The sequence below is a fragment of the Lampetra fluviatilis genome, chromosome 8, assembly GCF_964198595.1.
Source record: "Lampetra fluviatilis chromosome 8, kcLamFluv1.1, whole genome shotgun sequence".
NCBI lineage: Eukaryota > Metazoa > Chordata > Hyperoartia > Petromyzontiformes > Petromyzontidae > Lampetra > Lampetra fluviatilis.
The window spans coordinates 6,315,661-6,328,697 of NC_136282.1; the positions used below are offsets into that span (position 1 = coordinate 6,315,661).

General features: G+C 48.0%; 1 protein-coding gene across 3 annotated transcripts in view; it reads right to left on the minus strand.

Moving 5' to 3' along the window:
• The window catches only part of LOC144933797 (nucleobindin-2-like), a 116,265-nt gene that overhangs the window by 42,991 nt on the left and 60,237 nt on the right, over positions 1–13,037 (minus strand). For all 3 annotated transcript variants that reach the window (XM_078858931.1, XM_078858930.1, XM_078858929.1), the window contains exon 9: positions 6,035–6,127. In XM_078858931.1, coding sequence (XP_078715057.1) covers positions 6,035–6,127 — 93 coding nt within the window. The remainder of the gene's footprint in view (positions 1–6,034; positions 6,128–13,037) is intronic.

Sequence of the window (13,037 nt, forward strand, 5' to 3'; positions counted from 1 at the left end):
CGCTCTTTTTCGGTTTTAACCATATGCAAATATCCTTTTCCTAAATTATAGTGAAAGTCATTCATTTGCTACATTGATCCGGCATTTGCTCAAACTTGAACCAAGCTGTTCTAAAAGAGCAATGCCCGCGGAATACACCACCAGTGAAGGTAACCCCTAAAGCCTATAAAGCCACGTTAAAGACTCGAGCCGTTCCCACATAAAAACAGGGATAATGCATCCATGCTGGTTGAGAGGCTAGAAATCAACATTTACGATGCCAAACCACGAGACAAGGGAGGTGGCATTCACTTACAAATGGGCATTCTTTTGCGTTGCGGTTAGTAGAGCGCTCGGATATGGGCAGCTGGAGCAACCCTGCCTCGAGTTGAGCGTGCAAAGCTGTGTCAAAGCTTAGGACAAGCTGTGCAGTATTCTAAATCGTCTCACCCTTGCGACGAAACAGGGACATTTTTTTCAGAATACCTTTGGACAAAACAATTACAGATAAAAATGACGATGCATCACTGAGATGGCAAACAGTGTGCTTGTCGTAGTTTGGCACAAATGAAGAAGAACTGGCTTGTGATCAATTTATTTTTACTTTTGTTTTTGAAAAGGGAGCAAACTCTCATCTACACACGTAACTTTTTTATATTAATAAGCATTGCTATGCAACAGAACAGCTCGACTTCTCCAAAATCCAGATTGTGATTTTATTTATTTGCTGTACGATTCAAATGGGGTCGCTTTATTTTAATTCTATTTTTATCACCAACAGCAATGCCAAAACATGTGCAAGGGTGTTCAAGAGCCAGAGACAGTTCCCTAGGCCTTTGCTATGGGCAATAACATTGCATATTTGTTAGACACACAAGGTGTTTTCATTGTATAATGCATCAATTACTCAAACACGGCAATGCCAAAATTAACAACGTATCTGTAGTGTCTAAAGAAAACCTGTCTCAAACATGGCTCTGTGCATAAGTAGTACAATAACACCCCAGGTTTGCATCGGCGATGTGTCCCTGAAAGGTGCGACAACGAATATCGAAACTACGTAAAGCAAAGCAATTTTCAGGGTGGGTGAAGGCTGAGGCGACGGACACGAGAAAGGACGAATGATGCTGTCAGCGACGTAGGTGTGGGTTGAGGCGATGCAAATCAGGCAGCGGTATTAATAAAGTGACGACGTGTTTGCGAAATGGCATTAAAGGGATAGACGGAAATTGGGGTATTAATGTATACAGGAATGAGTTAACACAGATAGAGGAGTTTTGCGTATCATACTTTACAAAATAAAAGCTTTGCACGGCGACTTTGCAACATTACATTACATTGTGAACGCACTATGAGGTGAAGGTGAAATCTGTCCCTGCTGCTCATGCGCAATTGTTTGCAAAAGCACATGGTTAAACAATGAAGTGACGACGTCCACATTTAACACTCTTTAGTTAACAGGGTAAAAACATATTATCATAGCTGATCCCATTGTTAAGTGTGGTGAAAAGTAATCAGAAAAGTACGAGTTAATAAAATTTGTATCAACTTGTAAAACAAAACAAATGGGAGAATGTATTAAACCAGCTGTATGATGTATGGGCTTTGTTTATGTAGAACCACATGAGACTATTCTTGAAAGACGACTATTTTCAATAACATTGACTGTCATAGGTAGGAAATGTCATTCCACTTACACCACTAGTTAAAACTTGCTCAGCTTTGACATCCCCTCCAGACTGTGGCACTGTTGAGCATGAAGTATTACTCAGCATGCAATTTAATTTGTCTTGTTTCACTGATAAACAGCCATTTAAACCCTACATGTCCTTTGTGAAAAAACAAACTACCCGCTATCATTATACAATTAAATAAAACATCCTATTGAGATGCTGCATCGAGCGCCACAGAGACCCGAATAAAAGCACATTCAGAATAAATAGAAATGCAGCAGCAATGTGAACAGAAACAAAGGCGATGTTTTTTGCGTGCATTGCACTGAGAGGCCGAAGTCGGGTGGTGTCCTCGTTTCCGTTCAAGGTCAGGCGTGCAAATTGACGTTTCCTGCCGTTTAGGTGGAGATGAGGGGAGCTTTCAGGGGGCACCACGTGGAGCAATGTTGGAGATGAGGGGAGCTTTGAAGGGGGCACCACGTGGAGCAATGTTGGAGATGAGGGGAGCTTTCAGGGGGCACCACGTGGAGCAATGTTGGAGATGAGGGGAGCTTTCAGGGGGCACCACGTGGAGCAATGTTGGAGATGAGGGGAGCTTTGAAGGGGGCACCACGTGGAGCAATGTTGGAGATGAGGGGAGCTTTGAAGGGGGCACCACGTGGAGCAATGTTGGAGATGAGGGGGGACCACGTGGAGCATTGTTGAAGAGGGGAAATGAGAGGAGATGAGAGAAGATGAGGAGAGCTTTCAGGGGGCACCACATGGAGCAATGTTGGAGATGAGGGGAGATGAGGGGAGATGAGGGCAACTTTCAGGGGGCAGCACACGGAGCAAAGTTGGCCACAGCGTCCAGAGACGAAGCTGATTTCACGGCACTCGGCAAGGCATGACAACCCAGGCTGACTGTCTTCTGGGCAAACCTTTACCGTGTAACAACACAGCAATGAAGCTTTCTCGTCCAGTTGTTCAGTGATGTTGCTCAACGAATGTTTTAACGGGCATCGAGTTTTCCGTCAGTCCTACACATTGTAACACATCTGTGAAGAGTTTTATAGCCTATCGGTTTTCTCCAGTATAAATACATATTCTGAATCTGTATGCTAGTCGTGGCATTTGCACACCCACTGCAGAGTGAATTCCTGCGAGCGTAAAATCGTTCGAGGAATATAGCTTAACTGTCACTACCTTACCACAGCCCGAATAATTAGAATTGTTACAGCAACAGTACGAGAGAATTTAGGCCTGATGAAGATATGAAGTAATTCCTACGCGTTATTTTAAGTGCCTTTTGATGTAAAACTATGTCAAGAGCTGGCAAGAGGTGTCGCTATTGATGTAATTATAAAATGAATGTTTCTTCATTATACTTTATCAAGGACCAAATGTAGTAAATGTAAGCTTTTTACATATATTTTTCAACAGCCAGTGCGTGCCAGTGGTGATTAAAATATTTTCCTGAGGAATGTACTATTTTTATTTTTTAATACAAAGCCACTTTTCGATTTGACTGTAAGGCTATCATACTATTTTACAAGTGATCACATGCGGCACCGACACAATTATGTAAGTTCATCGATAATGTTGAGTATTCAGACTATAAAAAACAAGCATTTCCATGACACGATAAAATTATACATTTGACGTTATAAGTGGCTACATCGAAATATAAAGCAACCCATATATGGGAACACTTTAATTTACCATTGTCGTAACACGACAACCATAAAATTTGAATATAGCAAAGTTCTTTCATGAAATAGCTTATTTTCTAATACATTTTTTTACACGAAGCAAGCACTGCAAAAATAAGCCTAAAATGTGAGTTCAATATATTTACCACGCAAATATCAAACATGTCTGTCTGTATAAAAAAAAACATAACCTCAATTAGAATAGCTAAATTGTGGCCAGGGCAGTTACCCATTACTTATTGAAACAACAAAGGCACTCAAATTTGGAAACTGCCATTTCCAAAACCATACATCCGCACATTCAATTCGCAACTACAAAAGCTCATACGCAATACCTACACATATTCATACAGACGAACATACTTCAAATGAACAAAAGTGCAATTGCACTTTGATCATATTAATTTCCCTGTAAGAGAGAGGTGGGGGGGGGTAGCTGAAAAGGTCCTTCTGTATACCCCAGGGGCTGTCATTTCATTGCTATGTGAGACATATGGTTTTCATAAACCATTTCTATAATGGACAACATTTGGCTCCTTACACTGCTTAGACTGCATGCACGCAACCTGTCATTTCGTTGTTAAAAGGAGCGCGATTGTAGAAAACCAATTCCAAACAATGCGTTTCAATTTAAAAAAGTAAAGCAATTGTGATAATTTTTCACTAAGAGGGTACATTTTGGAACGTAAATCGTGCTAAAAAGTTTTTTTTTTTTAACGGGGGAAATAAATTCGTGCAAAAATGTTCCCATCTAAAATTTCCAACTGCCAGGATCAGCAAGATGATGATGGACGACGTTTCTCAACGTGTAAATAAACAAGTCAGCTCTGCCCAAAGCACCTACAGAAATTCTCCACTTAAGCAGCACAGTGTAGTTCAGTCACGCACAGTTGATAAAATAACCAATCGGTGGTCATCATATGTTTGCAACTGTGACTCACTGTGTACACATGTGTGCGTTCTTATACACACAACCATAATTTATCCAATGCAGGACTGAACAAGCTTATGTATGGAAGTCTTTTCCTGTCATCATTTTGATTTCTTCTCTGGTCTTAAGAGTTTTACTTTAAATATGAAACCAATACAGATGTGGCCGGGTAGCCCAGAGGTCAGAGCGCTGAATTGATGGCCTCAACCCGGTCACCAATGACTGCACGAAAAAAAAAACCCTTCACATTCAATTTGGTTCTGCACTTAATTTTGTAAAATTCCAGCTCTGAGAATGTTGGCTGCCATACAATTGAACTTTACTTTCATAAGCAGTGTGAGTGGGAAAGTGCTGCCTATTTCTCTGTTAATCAGAGGTCACCTGAAGGGATCTTAGAGGTAGTTCTGTAACATCAACTTCCATGGGCCATTCTCTAACACCAAGGGTCGCATTGCTCTGCTAAAGTTCTGAAAGGATACTTTGTCTCCTGATGTGATGCTGATAGCACAATCAGGATACAACTGGATACAAACATACTAGAAATATGTTTTAACATATAAAACCGACGTTAATATGAAGCTGCCCGGACGTCCCGTTGATTGCTCGAATTAGTGTTGTTTGTATGCACCTCTTACGGTCGCGACATGGCACATGACAGGGCAATGTGGCCAGCAACGCGGGCAATCGCTTTTGTCTCGCCAGTGCTGCTGCTGGTGATCCCTCCACAGCAGGAGGAGGCATTGTGGGCTTCGTCAAGTGAGATTATGCATTTGGGTCTGGAATCTAAATCAGGTCATTGAGATTGTAGTAAAAGTAAATAACTTATTACACTCAGATGTTTATAGTTTTAAGCTGTTAATGTTACAAATCTTAGAAGCATGCTTTGTAGTTTTGGCTTGCATTATTTGGCGAGAACTACAGATGCAGCCATCTACAAAACAAACTGCAAGTGAACAGCACAATTAATCAATAGAACCCAGCCAACGCTTTCCTAGTTTAATAAGAGGCTTATGCAACATGTGTATGGTCCTGCCCATAATCAAAGCGAGTAAGATGACTTACAAACTGGTCCCCAAATGTAGAAAATGCTGGCAAACAAAGCACAATCGCATGTAATTTAAGTATTCTCTCTATGAGTCGACGCCACAAACACAAAGCTGTGGCAAACAGCCAGAAACAAAGGGGCATTTCGTACCATTTGGCTGGACACTTTAACATGGTTGCATAACAGGTCGGCTGGATTATATGTTGAAATTAATATAGACATGAAGCGGTAGTGGCACAGTGCTCTGATCATCAGTCGGCCTGGGTAATAGTGTGTGGCAGAGTAAGAAAACCATGCCCCTGGGTGTCAACGAGCCCGGAAGGACCGCGATGAGAATGCATGTGGGTTTATGGGTCCAGGCTTGGTCAACAACAAAGCCAGCACACTTCTCATTGGAAGTGGAAATGCGGCAAGAGGAACCCAGACAGGTGCCGCTGTGGCACATGACTGCCAATTGGAAGGTTGAGAGTGACAATGTAGGCCTATGATTCCTCTGCGGTCATTCAAATGAGGACACCAGAGTAATTATGGGAAGCCAACAACAGTGGGTGTCACGTAGATAGAACGGGTCCAATTATAGTAACCGTTCGTTAAGGGTTTACGAATGGAGATTTTGAGTAGATTTTTGACTCAAACTTTATTTGACACTCGGCCATCTGCAAAACTTTTCTCAGCAATGAAGTTGTCTTTGTGGGGTGTGCAGAGCCCTGTGTACCTCATTCATGACGTGCTCCCTCATGCGCACTCTCTCTTCCTCCATCTCCTGCATGTCATCCTCTGCGTTCTTGGGGTCATAAACCTTCTCCAGCTGTCAGGAGAAAATGACGGTATCAATTAGTATCAATGTCAATCTTTGCCGACCAGGATCTTTTTGTTGTCGTTGTAAATAACCATTGTGTTGTCACCTGCATTCGATTAGTGGAAAGCACATGCAGACATAAATGAATCCTTAAATAACTCACACCTCCCTTCTGCCACTTTATTTTTGCCACGAAAAGTTTGGAAAAATATACTCAAACCAAACAGTGAATGGACATCATACTAGTGGAAGCGATTTGCTAAAGCATGTCTGAATGGGTAACTTAACCGGCAGGACCAATAGAGACACATGGTACAGCACTGGCATTGCCGGTGTTAGTGTGCCTCCTTTTTAGACTGAAGAATTCCCCATAAAGTTTAAGGCATGCATAAGAGTTTCTGCTATTATCTGCAATAATGACCATATAGCACAATTTCACGTTAGAGTTGCACTGAGTTTTAACATGCCTCTATATGAAGGTTTGCATTTTTAACGGGGCATAAGTATATATGAAAGGCATTAACACATTTTTCATTAGAATGCACCCTTCTCAGTTTTCTTATGGAGCATTTAATAATTATACCTTTTTTAACCCACATGCCATCGACTATAATCTCAACAACTATCTGACATGATGATAAGACACCTGCATGGCCCATCTCCAAAGGCGCTGAAAAGTGTGTGATGGTTTATGAATAAATATGCCATCACACCTGAGCAGAGATCATTATCAACCGTTTTAAAATAAAAACAGCAAACAAATGTAAGGCAGGCTGCTACTAGATAGGAAAGATTCAGATGAAAAAAAATGAAAATAGGTTTACCACAACAAGATGGTTGCAGGTACAAGGTGCAACTGGACAGTTCTCAAACTAGATTCCTTTAGCCAAACAAGCAGATATAACACACATCAGGCTCGCGGGATGAAAGCCACTTTCTTGTGAACATAAATACTCAAATCACTGCTTTTACAAAGTCAAAAGTGATTTCCTGCTCGAATGCGCACCGAGGCGGTACTCATCTACCATTTACAGCGGAGCCAAATTGTGGAAATTCCACATTCCCTATGGAAGGAGCAAGGACGACCACTGTTGGTCCATTGTATTGACCATGAAGGGATGGACAAGCTTAGTCAACCCCTAACCAGGATTTGAACTTGCAACCTTTCGATAAGCTCTGTTGCTGATCCAACCAAAAAGATTTGACTAATGCTTGTTGTGTAACAATCAACGAAGAATGCAGAACTCTCTCTCTCTCTCTCGTTGATGATAGACTTGTGTGAAATATAATGCCTTTTGTGGGAATAAAAACTTCGAGCCCTCATTCTTGGCCAATGGTGTCTATCAGAATGATGCACTGATGTTTTTTCCAAAAAAATACTTGGTCACCCCTGCATGGAAATTGTATTCAAATAAGCAGCCCACTGTAATTTAAATGACAGCAGATAAAAATAAATTGAGGTAATATTAAGGAGTCTATTCACATTAACGCAAACTAAATGCAGATGAAATACATCTGAAAGGCGTGTTACTATGCTTTTGAAGTACCGGTGAAGACGCTGGACACCCAGGTTGAGGCACACGTATATTTATTTTCAGCTTATCGGTACAGGACAACACTAGAGGGGGTAGCGGCCCCCTCACCCGGATAACTGGGGACACCCCCTAGCTAATCTCACCTATCCCCAAGTCCTCCTCTAACGAGCTAGGGGAGGCTAACTGGCCCGACACTGGTGAGTCGGGCTACGGTCTCCGGAGTCCCAGGGTCTAACCCTGGTTCACGGAACCACGCCTCTGGCTCGCTCCTCTGCAGCCCTGACAAGGGCGGCGTCGAGGGGAGTCCAGGGCTCTAGCTAGAGGATCTTCACTCTTCCTCCTTTGTTCCCAGACTGAGCCCCGAGCTCTCTTTGTCCTCCCCCTTTATACCCCCCATCAGGATCACAACCCCCCAGGCTGCCTGATGCGGACGTCGCTGCGGGCACCCCCCCCGTGTACTCCCGTAACTCCGCCCACTGTGTTTGTTACCCATTGGATCGTATGCACTTACAGCCCTCCCGTAACAGCCCTACATCACCCCCCCCATTACAGCTCGCAGCCGTCCCGGCTGCAACAATTCCAAATAAAGGAACAATTACCCCTCGACCCCGTGTGTGCCTCATTTTTTCAACAAAATGCAAATAGCAGAACAACAACAAGAACAACAACCATACCCCCGAAGGGAATGTCCGACGCACCCCCCCCCCCGCATAAATACGAAATCCGTAAGCACGTATGTACAACTAGCCAGGAACTCCCCCATCACACACAGCACACCCACGACACACAACGCACCCACAACACACACACCGCGCCCACACAACACAACACACTCAGTGTGCAAGGAGCACACCACCGACGCAGCATACAGTAACCATGACACGTGAAGGAAAATAAATAAGAAAAGTTTTTTTTTTTCTTTTTCTTCCTGCTGTATATTATAAGAGTCTGCGCATTTTAGCGCGCGTCCTTGCCGCAGGCCCGTCACACGGGGCAACCCCGGACGGCGGACCATCCGGTGGCGGCTGTCCCATTCGAGGTGAGGTCGCGATTGAAGTCGCGCGACTGTCGGCATCACCTGTGGGGGTTCCAGGGCGTGAGCCCGTCATTCCCGGTACACCTGTGGGTGGGACAGCCGGCAACACATCAGGCGAGAGCAGCGACGGACCCTCCGAGTCGGTCGACCCCCCACATGCTTGGCCTCGCGTGCGTGGCGTGGGCCCCCGCACCGCAACAAACGGCTTCAGCCTAGAGGGGTGTACAAACCACCGGCGCCTCCCCCATTGGATTCGAACGCACTGAGGCCTCAAAACCTCAACAACCTCGACGGGGCCCCGCCACGGGCGTACGAGTTTAGAGGAGGTCGCGAGTGGTACCTGGGGACAGTGCAGCCATGCCCTGTCCCCCGGCTTCCACTGCAGCACGTGCGCGCGAGCCAGTCTGAGGCGCTCGTTCGCCTTCTGACGCCTGTCAGAATTTAGCCTCGCCGCATCCCGCGCCTCAGTCAGTTTGTCAAGATTAAATTTAACGTGATCGTCCAATTTAGATTTGCCCAGCGGCACGGGGATCTGCAACTGTGCCCGAACAGGTGGGTCGGGTTCGCGGCCATACATAAGAAAGAAAGGTGAAAACCCCGTCGCAGCATGGGGAGCCAATCTGTATGCCGCTAGAACCCCTTGAATATGTAAGTCCCAATCAGCCTGTGAGTCCGAAACTTGCTGCGACAACATAGACGTGATGGTGCGATGCAGACGCTCGACCATCCCGTCCGTTTGCGGGTGATAGGGGGAGGTTCGAATTTTTTTCGTTCCCAGGAGATCACAGACTTGTTTTAGGAGTTTCCCCGAAAAATTTCTACCCTGGTCGGTCAACAACCGCTCCGGGGCACCTTTGTCCATGACATAACCTTGGACAAAGGCGTCGACGATGGCTGCTGCCGACTGATTCGCCAGGGGCCAGGCCATAGGCCAGCGCGTAAAATATTCGACCCCAGTAAGCAAATATTTATTTCCCCTGGAGGTGGCGGGGAATGGCCCCAGAATATCCAGTGCGACCAGTTCATTTATTCTGGAGACCTGGATGGATTGCAAGGGCGGGTTCGACTCCCGTGCCGGTGGTTTGCGCTGCGCACACTGAGGGCATGCCGCCAACAGATCAGTGACATCCTTTGTCATACCCGGCCAAAAAAAATTCAGCTGGAGCAAGGCGAGTGTTTTCTGGGTACCTAGGTGGAGGAGGCGCTCATGAGCAGCCCACACCACCTTACCTCGTAGGCCAGAAGGGACCACCAGCCGGTGACGCTGGGATTTCCCGTCCCAATGCATAAGCAAGCCCGCATGGGTTTCCCATGCGTCGGCATGACCCGTCACACGCCCCCTCTCCCCGGCGCGACGACGCAACGCGAGGAGGGAGGCATCCTCCAACTGGAGGCGCCCCCATTCATCAACGGGCAATCCAAGCAGGGAATCTCTCCCCTGTTCGGCGATATCAATGGGGACTACCGTTTCATCGTCGGCGGCCGCCGCCAGGACCGGAACCATCATGTCCCCTACTGGCTTGCAACGCCCCGACCCCAGGAGACATGCGCATTCGGAGGCGGTTGGCATCCGTGACAGAGCGTCAGCGTTGGTGTGGCGAACGCCCTTACGATAAGTGGTTTCAAAACTGAAATCCTGGAGGACCTCCAGCCATCGGGACAATTGTCCCGATGGCTGTTGAACCTTCAGGGCGTACTGCAGTGCCGCATGATCTGTGCGGACGGTGAAATGCCGACCGTACAGATATGGGCGATACTGTTGGATGAAATAGACAATTGCCAACAGTTCCCTACGGGTGACACAATATCTTTGCTCCGTTGGAGACAACACCCGACTGCCGTACGCGACCACCCGTTCCACGCCGTCAACCACCTGGGAAAGCACGCCTCCAATACCCGTGTTGCTCGCGTCGGTGTCGAGCAAAAACGGCCTCGAAAAATCTGGGTAAATCAAGGGAGGAGCCTTCACCAGCGCGTCCCGAAGGGAGCAGAAAGCAGCTTCCTCATCCTGACCCCAGTGGAACCGAACCCCTTTAGATGTTAACGCGTGTAGGGGTTTGGCAATCGTTGCAAAATTAGCGACGAAGCGTCGGTAATATGATGCGAAGCCAATAAAACTCCTGACCTCTCCCACCGAGGTGGGAGTCGGCCAGGAGCTGACACACTGCGTTTTGGCGGGATCGGTAGCAATACCCGAGCGCCCTACGATGTGCCCCAAATAACGCACCGACTCGCGTAACAAATGGCATTTTTGGGGCTTAAATTTCAAATTAGCAGCCCGCATCTTTAGGAAAACCGCCCGCAACCTCTGGAGATGTTCATCAAAAGTTTTACCAAAGACAATAACGTCATCCAAATAAATCAGGCACGATTCCCATTGCAATCCAGCCAAAACCAATTCCATCAATCGCTGGAAAGTTGCCGGCGCTGAGTGTAAGCCCATCGGCAACCGGTTGAATTGGAACAGGCCGTGCGGTGTACGGAAAGCAGTTTTAGGCTTAGAATCATCGTCCAGAGGAAGCTGCCAGAATCCCGAAAGTAAATCTAGTGTGGAGAAGAATCGCGCTCCCGCCAAAGCGTCCAGCGATTCGTCCATCCGTGGGAGCGGGTATGCGTCGGCAACCGAAATTTTATTAAGGCGCCGAAAATCAACGCAAAACCGCAACGAGCCGTCCTGCTTTTTAACCAGGACGATCGGCGCTCCCCACGGGCTGGTGGAGGGAGAAATGATGTCGGCGGCTAACATGTCATCAACAGCCGATTTGACATGGTCCTTTTCGGCGGGACTTAACCGAAACGGATTTTGGCGAATTGGCGCGCTGTCACCCGTGTCAATATGGTGACGCAGCAGGTGAGTGCAACCCAAATCATATTTATCACGACTGAAAACGTCGGAAAATTCCCTCAGTAGCGTTCTAAGCTGTTGGCGCTCTGAATTTGTCAGGTCCGTCGATCCCGCACAAAGCGCGTCGATCCACCCTTCATCGCTGTCCGAATGTGGGAGCATCCGGGAAGCAGTGCCAACGTGGTTCGCGACAGGTTCCTCGCAGGGCACTGGCGTCGCGTGAGCGAGCACCGTCCCTTGAGGAACCACCACCGTCTGCGATCCCACATTGAGGACCGCGATGAAAGGGTCCCCGTCCCCTCTTACGACGGTCTGGGCCGGAATCAAATGAGGCCCATTAACCCCGGCCCTAGACGGTCCCAGCAAAACACCCTGATCCCCTATGCCCTTAGCGAAGGGCCTACGAAGTTTCAGAGGCACTAGCATTTGAGCTCCCGGCGGCACACGAACAGTTTTAACGACGAACGCCGGTACCGTCGCGAACGCCGACCGAGCTGCCGCAGGGGATGGCAGGAACGCCATGCGCCGCCCCGATGGAAGCTCAATGCATCCTTGGTCGATCAAAATACGAATGGGCATTTTACCTAAGAAATCCGTCCCCAGCAGGCACGGAACCGCCAGCGAGGAGGAAACGAAAATCGGCCCCGACAATTTGATGTCCCCAATAGAAATTTGCGCTCGAATCTGTCCCATGATGCCGAGAGAGCCCCCGTTAGCGGCATAGAATGGGACGTTAACCGGCAGTAAAGGCCGGCTTTGTACGGGCAGAATATTGTAAATTAATTCCGAAATGATTGTCGCCGATGCCCCCGTATCGACCAAGATGCGTACTTCTACCCCGTCAATGTGTCCGACTACGGCCGACGACCCTGACGACGCGGCTACCACGCGATGGGCCAACACGGACCACTGTTTGGGCTCGATTTGAGTCCCCGCAGTGATCCGCGTTAGCCCCTCGCAACGCGACATCGGCCCCCCGTTTGTTGTGGTGCGAGAGCGTGCAACGGGTAGGTGCTTTGGCCAAACATGTGTGGTGCCGCGACTCGCCGGGTCATGTTGCTGGAGCTTGGGAGGAGGAGGCCCGGCGTCCCGTCGAGCCGTCGTCCCGCGCTGTCGAGGAGAGCGGCACCCCGAGGCGACGTGGCCCCGGACGCCGCAGTTGAAACACCGCGGGAGCCCCGGTGGAGACGACGGGCGGTTGAAACGGCTTGACCCGTCCCGGGCCGACCGTACTTCTTGCGCCTGTTGCCGTCGATGGTCGACGGCGAAGAGCTCCTCCGTCGGAAGGGTGGCTGCAGCCACCGCACGCCCTGCCGATGCCCTGCTGGCTTTCCGCCGCAGGGACAGAAGGTTGGCGTGAAGGAGGCGCGCCGCCTGAAGAGAGGTCATCTCGGCGTCCTCCTGTGCGACGACAGCGATGTCCAGGTCGTCTGCCAGGAGGAGTATTTTCTCCGTGACCATCGCGTCCACGCCATCGTCGTCCATACGGGGAAAAGCCGTCTT